This window comes from Polypterus senegalus, chromosome 2 (genome assembly GCF_016835505.1).
Source record: "Polypterus senegalus isolate Bchr_013 chromosome 2, ASM1683550v1, whole genome shotgun sequence".
NCBI lineage: Eukaryota > Metazoa > Chordata > Cladistia > Polypteriformes > Polypteridae > Polypterus > Polypterus senegalus.
This window is the reverse complement of record NC_053155.1, coordinates 271,967,908-271,986,544: the sequence shown is the minus strand read 5'-3', so window position 1 is coordinate 271,986,544 and position 18,637 is coordinate 271,967,908. Positions and strand designations below refer to the sequence as shown.

Here is an 18,637-nt window from a genome sequence, read left to right as displayed (position 1 = left end):
TTGTCTTGCAAAACATTCAAAGACCAAATTACTCGCAATCCAAGGTTTCACTGTAGCACATTTTCATACAGGCAATATTCAGTAACTCAGTGGTTCTCAACCTGTGGGGCGGGCCCCTCTAGGGGGGCGCGAAGTAACAAAAAGGGGGGCGTGAAGATCAAGAATCAAAAGTATGAAAAAAAATCTGTTGAAACCAAAACAAATTAACTTAAACTACATTCTCATACTAGAACAATAAATATAGAGTTAGATAAATGTCGATAAAAGTTAAGTAGGTATAATAAAATATGCATCTACATTTCAAAAAAATGTTAGGGGGGGCGCGATTAAAACTGTTATGAAAACTCGGGTCGCATATACTTAAAGGTTGAGAAACGCTGCAGTATTTCATTGTTTGTCTGCAAGACAACAAATCGAACATTATATGAAATGCAAAACAAATAAGATTTAAATGACTGCACTTCATTTCAAACTCTCTCCCTAAACTTAAGCTCTTCCTCTTTTAATCTCCACCACTTTATCCTTGGTGCTGCTTGCTTGGGTCTTATTCTCCTGCTGATTTTGATCTCCCAGTCCATCATCACTTCTTTATGCTGCACTGTCACGCTTTCCCCATTTATGACCTTACAATTCTTTATCTCTTTCAAATGAGATCTTCTACACATTAGAAAGGTAAAAATAATAAATACATTATATAAAAAAACAAGATGATCATTATATTTGTAATGACATGTCTCCATGCTGTCAAGCTTTCTATCCCAATAAATCGAATATGAATTTCAACCAACAGTATTTAGTTTGCCTGTCAGATGCAATTTGACACCACTTTAATCTACTTCTAATTTATGAATTTAACGTAAACTTGGAAAATGTTTACATGTGGGGCAGTTTTGTCCATTTTTAGGTTTAACACCAGTTGAAGAGGGCCAGTACTCTATGAACTGGGGAAAATCCTTTTACACTCTGATCATGTTTGGTCGTCATTTGTTCTTACACTCTGTTACTGATAATGACATGTTAGGTGGCTTCTGTTTTTGTTTGTATTGTTATGATGGTGTTGCTATTTTGTGGTTGATGTCTCTAATGACTGCTGCCATTTGGTGTGGTTTGTTCATGGACATCAACATCTTGTAAGTGGCCATTGCACTGATTGCCATCTCCTACTTTTGGGTTAAATACAACAAAAAGTGCAACTTGAGGATGATTGTTTAGTTAAGGAAATGATTCTTCACTCAGTGTTTCAGGACCTCTCCTTTCTTGACTACATTTTTTTTTTGCATATACAATTTTGGTGTTTTGGTTTCAAAGACCCCCATGCTCTGACAACTTCCTAATATTTGGCTAACCTATTGTCTTCTCTACTCCTATTGAAAGACCATCATCTCCTGAGTATTACTGATCTCTGAAATTCAAGAAAGAATTTTTTTCATTGAATTTGTTGGGCTTACCGCTGACCATTTCAGTCAAAAATTCTTTAACCAGCAACCCATGAAGCTTTGCAAGGCCAGGGTGACGTTACAGAGATGTAGCAGCCAATCAATCTGTTCTGACCTTATCAACAACCTGGCTGAGGCCTACACCTACCCGACTTGCTTCTCCCACATCTCCATATGTCCATCAGAGAAATCTGCCGAAAGTGTGAGGAGACTTTTTCCAGCCTCAGTGATGCATTCATTCAGAAGGTGACAACTGCGGTAGTCACTGCCAGCGTCTGGAACACATGTTTAGTGGGGTGCATTGATACATATGATTCTATGCACACTAATGACCCCATGGAGTTCTGGGTCGCAAGCCTGGATGAAGCCGCAACCTTAGACAGTATGCACTGGAAATGCTCTGTTGTCCAGCTTACAGTATGAGTGGGCTTTCAGTGCTGCAAATGGGGCCAGTCTGTGAGACTTCCAGCCCCCAACTGCTGAGTCTGGGGACTAAGTGGGTCCCTGGTCTGTCCTCCTCTATTGCTCTACCGCTAGTTTTCTGTAACTCTTATGTGCACTGGGCTTGTGACGGGGCAAGTCTTACTAGATTCATGCTTCCTGCTCCTGTTGTCATTGTCTGCAAGAAATGCTACAGCTCTGATATTTCATTCTATTAATTTTATCTCACAGTTCAAGTCACATTTCTGGCCACAGTAATTGGTGCGGCATAGTTGGCAGATGTTTCCTTAACCCTGCTGAACACTTAAATGACTTTAATATATACTGCAGAGTTCAAACTCAAATCTTTCCATGATTTAGCTGAACTCAAAGAAGATTCAGTGGAGTTAACCATCACCACTCTTGACCTTTTTACCTTAATTATTAAAATAAATTATTAAAGTCCTCTTGGTTTTTCTTTATCCAGCAAGAGTCCACAATAAAGTGGTGTATTTATTGGCAATCTGTCTGCTGATATGGCAATTTTAAATACTTTTGCATACATGCCTATAATTCAACACATGGCATAACTTTATAGTCATGTGCTCAAAATGTGAATTTTCTGTCATTTTTCTGTAGGACTAGGGTGTTGTACTATGTTAGCCAATATGGATGTAGTTAGAAGTCAAACAAAATGACACCTTTTATTGGCTAGCTAAAAAGATTACAATATGCAAGCTTTCGAGGCAACTCAGGCCCCTTCTTTAGGCAAGATGTAACACAGCTGCAAATTTCTCTAGAGAACACAGAAAAGCTCAAGACTAGAGTTAGGAACAGTAGAGTTGAAGTACTGAAAGGAAACTGCATTAAAACAGGAAAGAGAACAGACATAAAACAAACCGTGGCCAAAGCACAAAAGCACAGCCATATCTGGCCAAAGTAAAATTGCACAGCCAAAACCTGACCAAAGCATATTAAGAGTATGCACAACAAAACATCTGTCCAAAGCACACCAGCACAGCTACAGAACGTTAAAACATGAAAGCACAGGCCAAGTGTCTATAGACAGCACAACTGCTCATTGCCACAGCTAGGGGAAGCTGACACCAGTTAGTAGCTACAACTTTTTTCAAGTGAATGAAAAGGCCATTTAAAACAGCCATGATATTTTTACCAGCCAGATTCACCCATAAAAAGCAATTGTGGAAAGTGACTTTTATGCCACAAAATGCAGCAGCAGAGAAAGACTTTAAATCATAAGTCGGCCGCGGGAGCAGAGGGCCGAACTGGCCAGCCTTTCCTCCATGTTTTGGGGTGATACATGCAGTAAAGTCCTTGTAAAAGGCACAATCGCTCTGAAATGGTAGTCTTTTCATGCTCTCCATGATTGCTGTGACACAACTCTCATTCATTTGCTGACAGCATACAGAAACAAAAAAAATAATAATATATAATGTACACGTACAGCTTCTATTATATACGTGCCAAGTCTCTGGAAGGTTGTTTTCTAGCCATACTTCCCGTGATACGGTCTGTCTGCAGATTAAATGGTTATTTGTCTTGGTGTTTGTTCCATAAGGAATTGAAGCCGTACCCAGTTTTAAGAAATCAAATGCAAAGCGAGACTTTCGTGCCGCTATGCCTCTTGCTAATGTTACGACTGCCAGTTATGGCAAGCATACAGTATTCATGTACATTGATTAATCTTTTCACTCTGACTGGTAAAATATCAAACTCCCCAATGAGCATCAAGAAAGATGAGTAACTGGCTAGCACAACACTTAATTGCTAAGCACATTTATGCCATCTTGCCTACCTTTAAAGTGCTTTTCAGAATTCGAAGTCGATGTAGCCTTTCATTGATCACAGGGTCATTGCACCTTTTGACAAAGGACTTCTTGTATTCCATTTTGGTAGAAAGTCGCTGCTCACCCATAGGTGACAAGCTTGCCCGCTCTAAGGCTCTGTACAGATCTTGGAGGGAGTCAGTAGGCAGATCTTCTTCATCACCTGAAAGACACCGAAACACACAGTCACAGGGGCTGCCAGGTGAAACAATGAATTTGGAAATGTACTGTTTGTGTCAGGCACATTTGCAAACCTAAAACATGTCACAAATATTATTTATTCTCTCTGATTAAAAAGCCATGCAGCAAAGCATTTGGCATACAAGTGGAATTTGCTCTAATTAATGTCTGCAAGAAAATTATACTCGGGCCTTGCAACTTTAGATTACATTAAGAAATCTATTCTTGCCTGAAGAAGGGGCCTGAGTTGCTTTGAAAGCTTGGATATTGTAATCTTTTTAGATAGCCAATACAAGGTGTCATTTTGCTTAACTTTTCGCCACAAAAATCATTTTAAAATGCACATTTCTATCTTTTCTAATGCTAACTTTGTACATTTATGCATATATACATTTATTTAAGTGTACTGTCTGAATTTTTTGCCAATGCAAGAAATTCTGCCAATTTTATACTTTTTTATATACTGTATAAGACTTCATTTTACTATGGCTTTGTGAACAGAAATACAATTTTCCTCCATTAAAATTAAATTAAATTAAAATGCAAGATTCTTACTTACTAAGAGGCCCACTCAATCCTTAAGGAAATATGTTAGGAAAGCTCAATTTAGGTTGTACTATCTCAAATACAGCGTGATGTACACATTTTCGAAAGTTTAAAATCAATTATGGATTAGTTTGATGTTTCAAATTTACCTTGAGAACAGTCATTTCAATTTGTATATTTGTGTTATTTTTTTCTTGTATTTGACCAACCAACACTCCTAATGTGAAAATGGATTCCCAGTACAAGTTAGTTAAATGCTGTGAGAGGCGCGCACAAGCCATACCATTGGTAGACCAGCTCAACTCTCTTGCCACTTGAGGTAAGTTAAACGTAAAATTAAAAATGAAAAAGAGACATGTATCCAGAAATGGATTCAAGAGGACAGGAATTATGTAAGTGCAGACCACAGAGTGGGCAAAGAAGGTAAGTACTTAGCATGTATGTTACAATAAAAGCAAATGCACGGCTGTTGTGATGTGAGATTTTGCATACCTGTATAACTTGATAAATATTTTGTATGTCTTTATTTGTAATTTAGGCAAAGCAATATAATATTAGTGAGAAGCATTCATGTTTACAACCCAAGGAATGGGTCTCTTTGAATTTTGCGACAGGATTTGGGGGATGTGCCTTAAACTAGCGAATGTTTCTCTACTAAAGTCTTTCAACCCCCGCAAGAAAGCCACGTTACATTAACATATGGTTTGGGGACAGGTGTTAAGATGTTCTGTTTCCCCCATTGGTCTGAAGTATGGCTGTCTGGAATAGGCTTGGATCAGAAGTTTTCAAGTACCATGATTTCCTAATGGCTCTAGGGGCTGGACAGAACATCTATAAATTTACATGCCTAACCTCACAATCTCTCTCTCTTACTAACCTCTGATGATGAAGTACAGGTATCTCTCTCTTACTAACATATGATGAAGAAGACAACACAATGAAGAGCACAGCTTCAGCCATATTGAACAGGCATACGGCCTGTTCTGAAGAAAGCTGAGCACCAATGATGCCTTAATTAGAGACATTTTAAATAACTACAAGTATGTGTGCCACCTGAAACTACACATCACCATTTAATCAGTTTGTATGGTTGCCAATATTCAAATGTACTTTGCATATTGTTATTATTTATGAATATTACCAATAATACAGTGTTAAAATTGTAACTTAATTCCTGTTTGTCTTTACTATACCTAATTGCCTGAGGTTATAGATATAGAAGGGAAGGTGGGGAGAAGTTATATACTATAATCTATACTAATAAAAGGCAAAGCCCTCACTCACTCACTCACTCACTCACTCATCACTAATTCTCCAACTTCCCGTGTGGGTTGAAGGCTGAAATTTGGCAGGTTCATTCCTTACAGCTTCCTTACAAAAGTTGGGCAGGTTTTATATCGAAATTCTACGCGTAATGGTCATAACTGGAAGCAGTTTTCTCCATTTACTGTAATGGAGATGAGCTTCAACGCCGTGGGGGCGGAGTTTCGTGTGACATCATCACGCCTCCCACGTAATCACGCAGTCCATAGAAAACCAGGAAGACCTAAAAAAAGCGCTGAAGAAAACATGCATTATATAATTGAGAAGGCAGCGAAACAATAAGAAGCGAGCGAGTGACATATACAACCATATTCATGACTTCTGCTACTTCGGAAACAAAGCACGATGTAAACCTACACTTTAAATTAAGTTCATAGACAGGCTGCCGCTGGCGTTTGTAATTTAGTGCCTGCCCATATAAGGCCGTCCGTCAGCGGCAATCCAATAGCAAACTCCACTAAATATTCACGGGTTAAGGACTGTGCTTATGCAGAGGAAGATGAGATGGTCAGGGTGGTGTTTGGTACAAACTCAGCGAAACTGCGAGAGAAAGTTTTAAGTGCCAGGACTAAGGTAACATTAAATACAGCCATGGACATAGCACGAGATGGCACCAGCACAGCTGGGAACCTTCGATGCATGTACACCGAGCGGCTCACGTGAACTGGCGCGAGTGCACAGATAAAAGCAACAGTTCCAAAGAGCTGAACAAAACCGAATTACACAATTGAAAAGGCAGCAAAAATATGAAGCGTCTCATACATACAAGCATATTCATAAATCCAAAACAAAGCACACGTTGGAAAAAGTCAATGTCCCGCTAAAGGAAGACAGTGTAAAAAAAAACCGTGCATGCAGTGTGTCAGGTCTCAGATAAAGAAGAAGACGAGCTGTTTATTGATGCAGTAAGAAACGAATCGATGAATGAAACCTGTCATCTTTACAACGATTGACAAACACGGAATGTAACTTGAACACAACACATCCTACAAATACGAACCTGATTGAAAGAAATAATGATAATCAAATCCTTGATGACAGCAACACTCAGTAACACTCACAAAACAAATACTGTATATTGACAGTCATGTTACGTTATTTTTAAAATGTTCCCTTTTCTTTTCATAGCTTTTTTAACACACTACTTCTCCGCTGCGATACGGGTATATATATATATGTATATATATATAACCCGATCTACATACTCGAATAATGGATACTTTATTCGCCATCAATGATTGTTTTGGTAAAGTCATACTCAGTGTATTCATTAGATGAACGGTAAAAAAGTAAGAGCGAGGAAGGATGACTTATTGAGGCATGCAGGCTGTAGTGCGTCAACTCTATCTGAATTGCGATCACATTTGAAAAATATATCTTTTCAAGTTCTATTTAGTCCATATGTGTCAAACTCAAGGGCCGGGCCACATCCGCCCGGCGTAATTATATCCGCCCGAGATCATTTTATATACTGTATTATTGTTATTAAAGCCCGGGTATATGAAGCGCTGGTAACACAATAAACTACAGATCCCATAATGCAGCGCTTCAGCTGCCTTGCCGAACACTTACCGAGTTAATCAAGTTATTGCGAAGCTAGCTCACACGATGCTGAAGAGAAAAGTTGATTCTGAAAATAGAGCCTTTAAAAACCGATGGGAGGCTGAGTATATGTTTACTAAACCCGTGTGTCTCATTTGTGGAGCTAATGTGGCTGTAATTACAGAATTTCATCTAAACGGCACTATGAGACAAAACATCAGGTTAACCTGAATGCAATGCAGAAGATACAGAAAGCAGCATAATTAAATAAGAATCTGACACTTCAGCGGACGTTTTAACCCGTGCACAATCACAAAGTGATTTCAAGTGAAGCTGCTTTTATGGGAGACACAAATGCACCTTGCCTCACTTTCCCTGTTGCCAAGTAATGTTAAACCAAGTCGTCACTACGGTGTTCCCAAATACGCACTTTGCTGATAAACTGAGCGCACTGAGTTTGCACGGCGCTTTGGTGACTTCGAAGAACAAAAAAAGTCCGTCTACATGCGGCTCGAACCTTATGCATGCATTATGTTCATAATATCCACGCAGACTTGCACGTAAGAGCGGAGTTATCCGTTTTAACAAGCAGCGTATTGCACTGATACTGAAATAGCTGTGTGTGTATATATGTAGATATGTATGTATATGTATATATATGTTTATATATGTGTGTGTGTATGTATGTATATATATATGTATTTGTGTGTGTATATATGTAGATATATATATATATATATATATATATGTATATGTATGTGTATATATGTAGATATATATGTATATATATATACACTGTGTGCACAATTATTAGGCAAGTGAGTATTTTGACCATATCATCATTTTTATGCGTATATTCCAACTCCAAGCTGTATTAACTTGAATGCTTATTGGATTTAAGCACGCCAGGTGATGTGTATTTGTGTAATGAGGGAGGGTGTGGCCTAAGGAGATCAACACCCTATATCAAGGTGTGCAGAATTATTAGGCAGCTAGTTTTCCTCAGGCAAAATGGGCCAAAAAGAGATTTAACTGACTCTGAAAAGTCAAAAATTGTAAAAGTCTTTCAGAGGGATGCAGCACTTTTGGAATTGCTAAGATATTGGTGTGTGATCACAGAACCATCAAACATTTTGTTGCAAATAGTCAACAGGGTCGCAAGAAACGTGTTGAGAACAAAAGACGCAAATTAGCTGCCAAAGATTTGAGAAGAATCAAACGTGAAGCTACCAGGAACCCATTATCCTCCAGTACTTTCATATTCCAGAGCTGCAACCTACCTGGAGTGCCCAGAAGTACAAGGTGTTCAGTGCTCAAAGACATGGCCAAGGTAAGGAGGGCTGAAACCCAACCACCACTGAACAAGAAACATAAGTTGAAACGCCAAAACTGGGCCAAGAAATATCTGAAGACAGATTTTTTCAAAGGTTTTATGGACCGATGAGATGAGAGTGACTCTTGATGGACCAGATGGATGGACCTGTGGATCAGTAATGGCACAGAGCTCCACTCCAACGTGGAGGTGGGGTACTGGTATGAGCTGGTATTTTTAAAGATGAGCTAGTTGGACCTTTTGCATTGAAGATGAACTCAAAATCAACTCCCAAACCTACTGCCAGTTTTTCAAGACACTTTCTTCAAACAGTGATACAGGAAAAGACCATGATTTTTATGCAGGCCAATGCTCCATCACTTGCATCGAAGTTCTCACTGCGTGGCCAGCCAGTAAAGGCCTTAAAGATGAAGGAATAATGACATGGCCCCCTTCCTCATCTGACCTAAACCCTATCGAGAACTTGTGGGCACTTCTTAAACGCTAGATTTACGGGGAGAAAAACAATACACCTCTCTGAAGAGTGTCTGGGAGGCTGTAGTCACTGCTCCACAAAAGCTGATCATCAACAGATCAAGAAACTGACAGACTCCATGAATGGAAAGGCTTATGACTGTTATTGGAAAGAAGGGTGGCTATATTGGTCATTGATTGATTGATTTATTTTTTGAAATGTCAGAGATGTTTATTTGTAAATTTTGAGGTGTTTGTTTATTATTCTCACTATAACAGATGAAAATAAACAAGTGAGATGGGAAAATTTTCATTTTTCCTTTAGTTGCATAATAAATCTGCACACTAATAGTTGCCTAATAATTGTGCACATATGTATTCCCCTGATGATGTTCACACTCACATTTCCGTTGTGAAACATTCAGGTTTCAGGTTTATTAACATTTTGGATTGACTGATAGCACTGTGTTTGTTCCATATTAAAATTAATCCTCAAAATACAACTTGCCTAATAATTGTGCACACAGTGTATGTGTATATGTATAGATATGTATATATATATATATATATGTTTATGTATGTGTGTGTAAATATATATATATATATATATGACAACAACACTCATCACTCACAACAGTGACAAAACAATTACATTGACAATCATGTTACGTTATTTTCAAAATGTTTCCTTTTCTTTTTCATTGCTTCTTTAACACACTACTTCTCCGCTGCAAAGCGCGGGTATTTTGCTAGTCTATACTAATAAAAGGCAAAGCCCTCACTGACTGACTGACTCACTCACTCACTGACTCATCACTAATTCTCCAACTTCCCATGTAGATAGAAGGCTGAAATTTGGCAGGCTTATTCCTTACAGTTTACTTACAAAAGTTAAGCAGGTTTTATTTTGGAATTCTACATGTAATGGTCATAACGGTCGACAACGTCCACCATGTTGAACTTTCTTATTTATGGCCCCATCTTCACGAAACTTGGTAGGCGGCTTCCCTGCGCTAACCAAAACTGATGTACGTACTTATTTTGGTGATATGATGCCACTGTCACCTGCCATATTGAACTTTCCAATGGACTTTGTTACTTATGGGCCCATCAAGAAATTTGGTACATGGGTTCCCAACGCTAACTGAATTCTACTTACGTACATATATACATCCATAGCCTGCAGCTCGGTCACCGTGTGAGGCGCCGTTGGGTCCCCCATCCCAACGCCTCCCACGTTGTTGGCTGCTTGCCTGTATAAGGCCGTCCGTCGTTCCAGTCTCTACATTCCCTTTCTTGCTTCGCGACGGGATTCACGTCTCCCTGCTGACAACTACAGCCTTTCTTATTTAATCCATGGCTTCTCCACTGTTTTATTGTTTGTTTATTACGATTATAGTTATTGTGTAGGTATTTTAGACTTACTTTACATTGTTCAGGTACCCATTTCCTTTATCGTTCCAACCACACCCCTATTAACATGTCTATCGAGGTGATCACCATCGATTAAAGAACTGTCACTTACTGAGTGGTTTCCATGCCCATTGATGGCACCTGCCTTTTCCATTCTCTTTGTTACATATTGCACGGCCATATCAGGCTCACTCTTGCTATCCGGAGAAACATTGTGTCTTATGTATTGAATGACTGGGACAGGTTCAAGGTGTGGACTGATGATGGTACGGGAGATAATTATACTACACAGGAGCACTGTAAGAGTGAGATGCTTAAGCCCTTCACCTATGCATCTGCATGTGAGTTGATGGCTGCCGCTGAATTGTTCGGTTGTCGCTTTCAAGTGTACTGAAATGGCCAAATATTTTACACCTATCGACAACCACCAATGCCTCTTAAACATCTTAGATTCACAGGTGACAATTTCAGTAGTGAACACTTTGATGTTTATGAATGTTTAAACTCTCAAAAGTTGGATGTGAAGTTATCGATGAAACCGGTTGTGTGCTTATAATGCTTGACAGATGCCGAATGTCACTTCAACACAAGTCCTGCAAATACTGTCGTAATTGAAACAAACCATGAAACTGTGAGATTTGAAACAAGATTACTGTTCACATGGCCAACTGTACGTTGCATGCTCAAGAGTAAGCTCAGCGCACAGCTTGGTCATGTTACAACCGGAGGGCCAAACTCACAATGTGGTATACAATGAGATCCTTAACAAATAATTATTGGTATATTTTCCCTCAGATTAAAAAGGTTTAATTTTCTTCTTAATAAAAATTTTAAGGCAGTACTTCGCCGCTGCAAAGTGCGGGTATTTTGCTAGTAACTTATAAACTGGTAAGTCTGTGAGATTAGGCATTCTGACAAAGGCTACTTATTAATAATACAAAAGGAGAAAGTAGAACAGACTATATTACTCTACCAAGACAAAACAACAGCACATTGTAATAATTCAATATTTCTCTGACACTATAATTCATATGCAAAACCCAAGACGTGCTCTTCATCATGGTCCAAAGCAGCCAACAGTCTTACCTTGAGACTTGAACAGAGATTTGAACTCATCAGGAACATCTTTCACAAATGTTATGTTTAAGAAATCTCAGCTGCAATCAGTGATGGACCCACCGCAACCATCAATTAACAGCACATCAGTCGATGCCATTTTACATCAGTTGAATTGGAATCTGCTGTCTACCAGAGCTATTGAACCAGCACAGCTAGGCTACGTTTTTAACTCCATGACATTGTAGCATACTGTTAAAAAGCTTAGATTTAATGTGGTCTACTAACTCACGTAATTGTAGTTATTGTTGCCTTTTGTTTTGAACGCGGCTCATTGTTACATTGATGAAATAAGTAAAAAACTTTCAAACCAGTTAACTAAGTCCCAGAGCACACTTGAATGTTACGCCATGCATACGTACATTTCTAACTTGTATACTTTACATGAAGCATAAAGAAATCCATATAATATTCACATGTGTGTTGTGAGATCTTTGCAAAAAATAATTGGTCCTAATGTCACTACAATTATAACCTTATTTACTTATTTCATGTCCTCTATTGCATGAGTCAATTATTACAGAAATTATGAATAAGAACTCAATGAAAGGCTGCTCAATTTGGCTGTAAGATGCATATAAGGTGCTAATTAAATATAAGGTTTAATCAAAAAATGTGAGGAATTCCACACTCGAACTTTTAGAACCACTAATGCTGAAAGATTGACGATCAAGATTTTTCATTAAAAAACACAACATATAGTACCTTACACGCTAAAATGCACACTTTTATTTCAGAATGTAACGAATGCCACTTTCCTTTTGGTATGAAGTTCTATAAATACGTTCAGTCAGTCAGAGCCTTCCCACCATCCCCTGGGACTCAGTGAAGCTTCAGTGTTGGCAGTTTTCTTTTTTTTAGTTATTCATTGTAAATTGTCATTTAGTATAAGGTACTGTTTATGACTTAAATGTAAAAACACTTTTATCCTGACATGCATACAATAAGTACATACAGGGTCTATTTTTATAGCAATTGTCTCTTTCCCTAATTTACAGCATCAGAATTATTTATTGTCACTTGTCATTCATCACTTGCAGATTTTGTTTCATTTTTTGTATATGCAAACATCCATTCATCCATCCAGCCATTTTCCTAACCTACTTTATCCTGAGCAGGGCTGTGTGGCAGCCGGAGCCTATCCCAGCAAGCAATGGGTACAAGGCAGGAAAAATCCCCAGATAGGTCAGCAGTCCATCATAAGGTGGACACCCAGACACACCTCCATGCATATATTTAAATCTTTTATTAAGCTGATTTTAACAGATGTGTGATGGGCACTTGTATTTAAACGGACGCAGTCAGTTCCCTCTTGTGTTGGACTCATGGATACCACTTCTCTTGTTTTTCTTCCTCCTTCCCTGGCACCCCGACTTGAGCTTTACTGTCTTCATTGAACTGTCCTCCTTCCCCTTCATGGCTCACGCCAAATTTTATCCTGTTTAGTGGTTGAAGAGAATAAATTCTAAATTTTACATGACATTTTAGTCTAGTGGTCCTCTGTGGAGATTGGAGCACATTTATTTTAGTGTATGACTGAGGAGTGGGTTTGGTGCTTGAGATCGGAGGGTGTTTTGACATTAGTATGTGAAATCGAAGAGCCCTTCAAGTCCAGACCGGTGCAGAACACTTTGCCTTCTTCACTCCTCCAACCCTATTGCCAGTCCTCCTGGGATCTTTCATTTGCATACACAGTAAGCCCCATAAGTCTGTGCGGTTACTTAGGAAAGGGCACATTGTGTTAGAATAGTCCCCTCACAGCAACACTATTATTGACTAATATCGAGAAATAAAAAAAATGTTTTGGCTTTTTTTCCTTTTTTTATAACCTCACGAGAAGTCAAGCAAAATGACAACTTTTATTGGCTAACTAAAAAGATTACAAGCTTTCGAGGCAACTCAGGTACCTTGCCTCAAAAGCTTGCATATTGTAATCTTTTTAGTTAGCCAATAAAAGGTGTTATTTTGCTTGACTTCTCACTACATTCATAATGGCTAACACGCTACAACTCCCTAATACTATAATGTCACCAAATTCCAAACAAATCTGTCTAGGAATTTTTGAGATATTTAGTGTTTCTATGTGGAGGTGTACATATCAAAATGTCCTTTCTTAACAGATTCCTACTGATGTAGATGCACCATTTCTGAGTTTTTATTAATGAATGAGTGAATGAACTAGTCATCTTTTCATTTTATATGCACTATATGGACAAAAGCATTGGGTGTCTGACATTTACATCAACAGGGACTTTAATAATATTGTATTCAAATTCATTGACTTTTATATTGAGTTGGTCCCCTCTTTGCAGCTATAACAGCTTCCACTCTTCTTGGATGGTTTTCCACAAGGTTTTTGAGTGTTTCTGTGGGAATATGTGCCCGTTCATTCTGTTGATCATTTATAAGGTCAGGCACTGATGTTGGACGAGAAGGCCTGGCTTGCCATCTCTGTTTCAGTTCATCCCTAAGATGTTTGATGGGTTTGAGGTCAGGGCTCTGTGCGGGACAGTCAAGTTCTCCCACACCAAACTCATCCAACCATGTCTTTATGGACCTTGCCTTGTGCACTGGGCCCCAGGTATGCTGGCATAGAAAAGGGCCTTCCCCAAACATGTTTCCACAATATTGCAAGCATAGTGTTGTCCAAAATATTTTGGTATGCTGAAGCATTAAGATTACCCTTCACTGGAAGTAAGGGGCCAATCCCAAACCCTGAAATACAGCCCCACACCATCATCCCTCCTCCACCAGACTTCACAGTTGGTACAATGCAGTCAGTAAGTAAAGTTCTCCCAGCATCCACCAAGCCCAGAGTCACTCATCTGGCTGTCAAACAGAGAAGCGTCACTCTACAGAACACGTTTCCACAGTCCACCAGTGGTGTGTTTTATACCACTCCCTCTGATGCTTGGCAATGTACTTGGTGATGTGAGTTTTAAATGCAGCTGCTTGGACATAGAAATCCATTCCATGAAGTTCTCACTGATCAGGTAATGCAAATGGAAAGTTTGGAATTCTTCAGCTATGGAATCAGCATAGAGTTGGCGACTTTTATGCACCATGCACCTTAGCAGCTGTTAACCCTACTTTGTGACTTTACAACGTTGCTGTTGTTCTTAAACGCTTCCACTTTCCAATAATACCACTTATAGTTGACCATGGAATATTCAACAGGTATGAAATTTCACAAACCATCTTATTGCAAAGGTGGCATTCTGTACAGTTCCATGCTTGGTCACTGAGCTCTTCAAAACGACTCATTTTGTTTCACAAATCTTTGTAAATTTAGACTGCATAGCTAGATGCTTTATTTAATACACCTTTGTCTGATTAGGTCTGATTGAAACACCCGAATTCAATAATTAAGAGGAGTGCCCCAATACTTCTGTCCATATGGTTTATGTATCGACACACATATATACAGTATTGACGCACCAGTGGCTCAGTGGCATCCCGACTCAGCTGAGGTATGTAGGACCATCCTGAAGTGAGAGAAGGTGCTGCTGCTAACCTTGTCACCTGTTTCTGCCTTCACAGCTTAAGGAAAACACCCACTGAGGGCAACTGACCCCAACCCTTTCGGGCCAGTTCCTATAAAGCTGGGCATCCCATGAGGGAGGCATCTCATTCTGAATCGAGCTAACCTAGAAGATGGAGCCCCATGAAGAGCAAGGACCCAGTCAGCCAAGCAACAGCATCATTAAAGAGAAGGCAACCAGCAGTATTCTCTGCTTTGTAGCCAACATGCTTTATTTATTAACTAAATTAATAAACTACCATCCAACCACTATATATATATATTAAGAATGATTTATGACCTAAACAGGGCCTCATGAGCTTTTTCCTAATCTTTTTCAGCATTTGTGTTTTCAGCATATCCTTCAAAGTCTTTTTATCAATAAACTTGTTTAATTTACTTTATTTTATTTAAATTTAGTTTATTTTATTTTTGAAATGAGTTACCTCTGTTCATTGCTTTAAAGAATATGGACCTAGCTTCACATCCGTAACTTTGGGCTGTTTATCCCAATTTTCCTGGCAGATTCCCTCAAGCTCCATTAGATTGGCTGGGAGGCGTCTGGAAACTGTCATCTTCAGGTCTATCCACAGATGTTCTATGGGTTTAAGTCTGGGCTACTCAAAGACATTCAGAGACTTGTGCCAAAGCCACTCCAGGGTTGTCTTGGCCGTATGCTTTGTGTTATGGTTGTGCTGACAAGTGAACCATCGCCCAAGTCTGAGGTTGCATGCACTCTGGAGCAGGTTTTCTTCAAGAACACTCTCTGGATTTGGCTGCATTAACCTTTCCCTCAATTCTGACTGGCACCCCTGTTGTTGCCACTGAGATGCACCCCCATGGAATCATGATGCCACCACAATACTTCACCATAGTCTTCACCAGACAAATTTGCCTTTTACTCAAGATGTGCTTTTCATCTGCCCACTTTACCATAAATGCCTGATTAATGAAGTGCTAGTGAGATGGTCATCCCTCCGACAGGTTCTCCAATCTCAGCAGAGGACTTCTGAAGCTTCTGTTAGAGGGACCATTGGGTTCTTGTTTACCTCCCTGTCCAAGGCCCTTCTTGCCTGGTTGCTCAGTTTGGTTAGATGACCCACTCTACAAAGAGTATTGGTGGTTCTGAACTTCCATTTCACAATTATTGAGGCCAGTGTACTACTGGGAACACTCAAAGCTTCAGAACTGGTTTTATACCTTTGTCCTGATGTTTGCTTCACTGCAGTTTGATCGCAAAACTCTACATAGAGTTCCTTGGACTTCATGGGTTGGGTTTTGTCCTGACATGCGGTGCGATTTGTGGGATTCTTACGTACACAGGTGTGTCATTTTCCAAACCATAACCAGTCAATAAAATTTGCCATTAAAGTTTATAAACATCTCAGGAAGAATTAAAGCAAACAGGATGGACCTGACCACAATCTGGAATGCCACAACAAAAGGTCTGAATACTTAGATGAATGATAGATTCAGTTTTTGATTTTTAATAAATTTGCAAACCTTTATGAAAACATGCTTTCATTTTGTCATAGTGGGTTATTGAGCATAGATTGATTGGCAAAAAATCTATCCATTTACTATCAAATCTAAAACAAAATAAAATGTGCATATAGTGAAGTGGTCTGAATAATTTCTGAATCTGCTGTGTAAATTATGGGCATTTACTACCAGTCTTTCAAATTATTAAAATATTTTAATTTTTAAAACCAAATGGCTTTTAATACAAATTGATACAATTTATAGTAATAACCTTTAAACAATGTGGATATTTGTGAAACATCCACCAGACTCTAAGGCAACAATTAAACATTTTCATAAAACACTTCAAGATGTTGTTTTCAATAAATTTGAAGTACTGAGAGGAAAAATAAATCAATGACGCACTGCGGTAAATAAAAAATCAAAGACAGAGTGTATAGTGAATACTTTGTGTCAGAAAACACTCACAAGGTGATATATTATTACAATATTACAATTTTATACAAATCATGATGCACTCATTAATATTTTTCAGTGGAAAATATAATATTACTGGCTTTTCAATATGTTCTGATTAAATTCATTTAGATTCATAGCAGAGTGCAAGTACAAAGTGGACAAAAATGACTGAAACTGCCAAATATGCTATTGAATTGAACTTTAAATCAATAAAAACACACACACACCCACATTCTCTGAAGTCTGTCTGACCCTTAATTAAAAAGAGCAAGGCTTTTTAATTTACAAAGAAGAATGGTCAAAAAATAACTGCAATAAAAAATGCACATAACCAGTGTCTGTTTATTATCTTATTTTTATATTGAGACTTGAAGACACAATCAGTATTTTCATTTCTACTAATAAATATTTTGTTACCCTTATATTAGAACATTTGAAGAATCTGGACAAGAACGGGCCATTCAGCCCAACAAAGCTCACCAGTCCTTTCCACTTTATTCTTCTATAGATCAAGTTGACTTTAAAATGTCCCTAATGTTCAACTGTCTACCACACTACTTGGTAGCGTATTCCAAGTTATCTGTGTAAAGAAAAACTTAATGTTTGTGCAAAATTTACCCTTAACAAGTTTCCAAATTAAATCACCTGAACTTGAGTAAGACAAAGAGATCATCAGATACTTCAGGAGACCAAAGCCCACTCTACTCCCCAGTTGTCATTGACAATGAAGATGGTCAGGTGATCCAAATATCTCAGGGTGAATCTGACCATCAGGCTTAGGTGAATCTGACCATCAGGCTTAGGTGGAGTACTATCTATCTATCTATCTATCTATCTATCTATCAATATCTATCTATCTATCTATCTATCTATCTATCTATCTATCTATCTATCTATCACTTTTAAGTAATGTAATTTACTTGGGCACTGGAAGAACTCCAGTTCTTCAGAATTGGAGATAATTTTGTACCCAGGGTCCTGCAGATTTTAGTCAGAAGACTTTAATAGAATACAAAAAAGGTGTCCAGTAGTGATGAGGGAACTCCGCAGGAGCATCATAAAAATCATTTTGAGTGATTATATAACTGCTCAAAAAAATTAAAGGAACACTTTGAAAACACATCAGATCTTAATGGGGAAAAAATCATGCTGGATATCTATACTGATATGGACTGGGTAAAGTTTTAGGAATGAAGGAATGCCACATCATTTGATGGAAATGAAAATGATCAACCTACAGAGGGCTGAAATCAAAGATACCCCAAAAATTAAAGTGAAAAAATTATGTGCCAGGCATGTCCATTTTGCCCAAATTTCATTGCAGCAACTCAAAATTGTACTCAGTAGTTTATATGGCCCCCATGTGCCTGTATGCATGCCTGACAATGTTGGGGTATGCTCCTAATGAGACGATTGATGGTGTTCTGGGGAATCTCCTCCCAGATCTGGACAAGGGCATCACTGAGCTCCTGGACATTCTGAGGTGCAACCTGGCAGCGTTGGATGGACCGAAACATAATGTCCCAGAGGTGTACTATTGGATTTAGGTCAGGTGAACGTGGGGGCC

General features: G+C 38.7%; 1 protein-coding gene across 10 annotated transcripts in view; it reads right to left on the bottom strand.

Annotated features, from left to right (window-relative positions):
- The window catches only part of cnksr2a (connector enhancer of kinase suppressor of Ras 2a), a 763,738-nt gene that overhangs the window by 125,393 nt on the left and 619,708 nt on the right, over window positions 1-18,637 (bottom strand). For all 10 annotated transcript variants that reach the window (XM_039745560.1, XM_039745565.1, XM_039745561.1 and 7 more), the window contains one exon: window positions 3,673-3,866. In XM_039745560.1, the coding sequence (XP_039601494.1) occupies window positions 3,673-3,866 (194 nt within the window). The remainder of the gene's footprint in view (window positions 1-3,672; window positions 3,867-18,637) is intronic.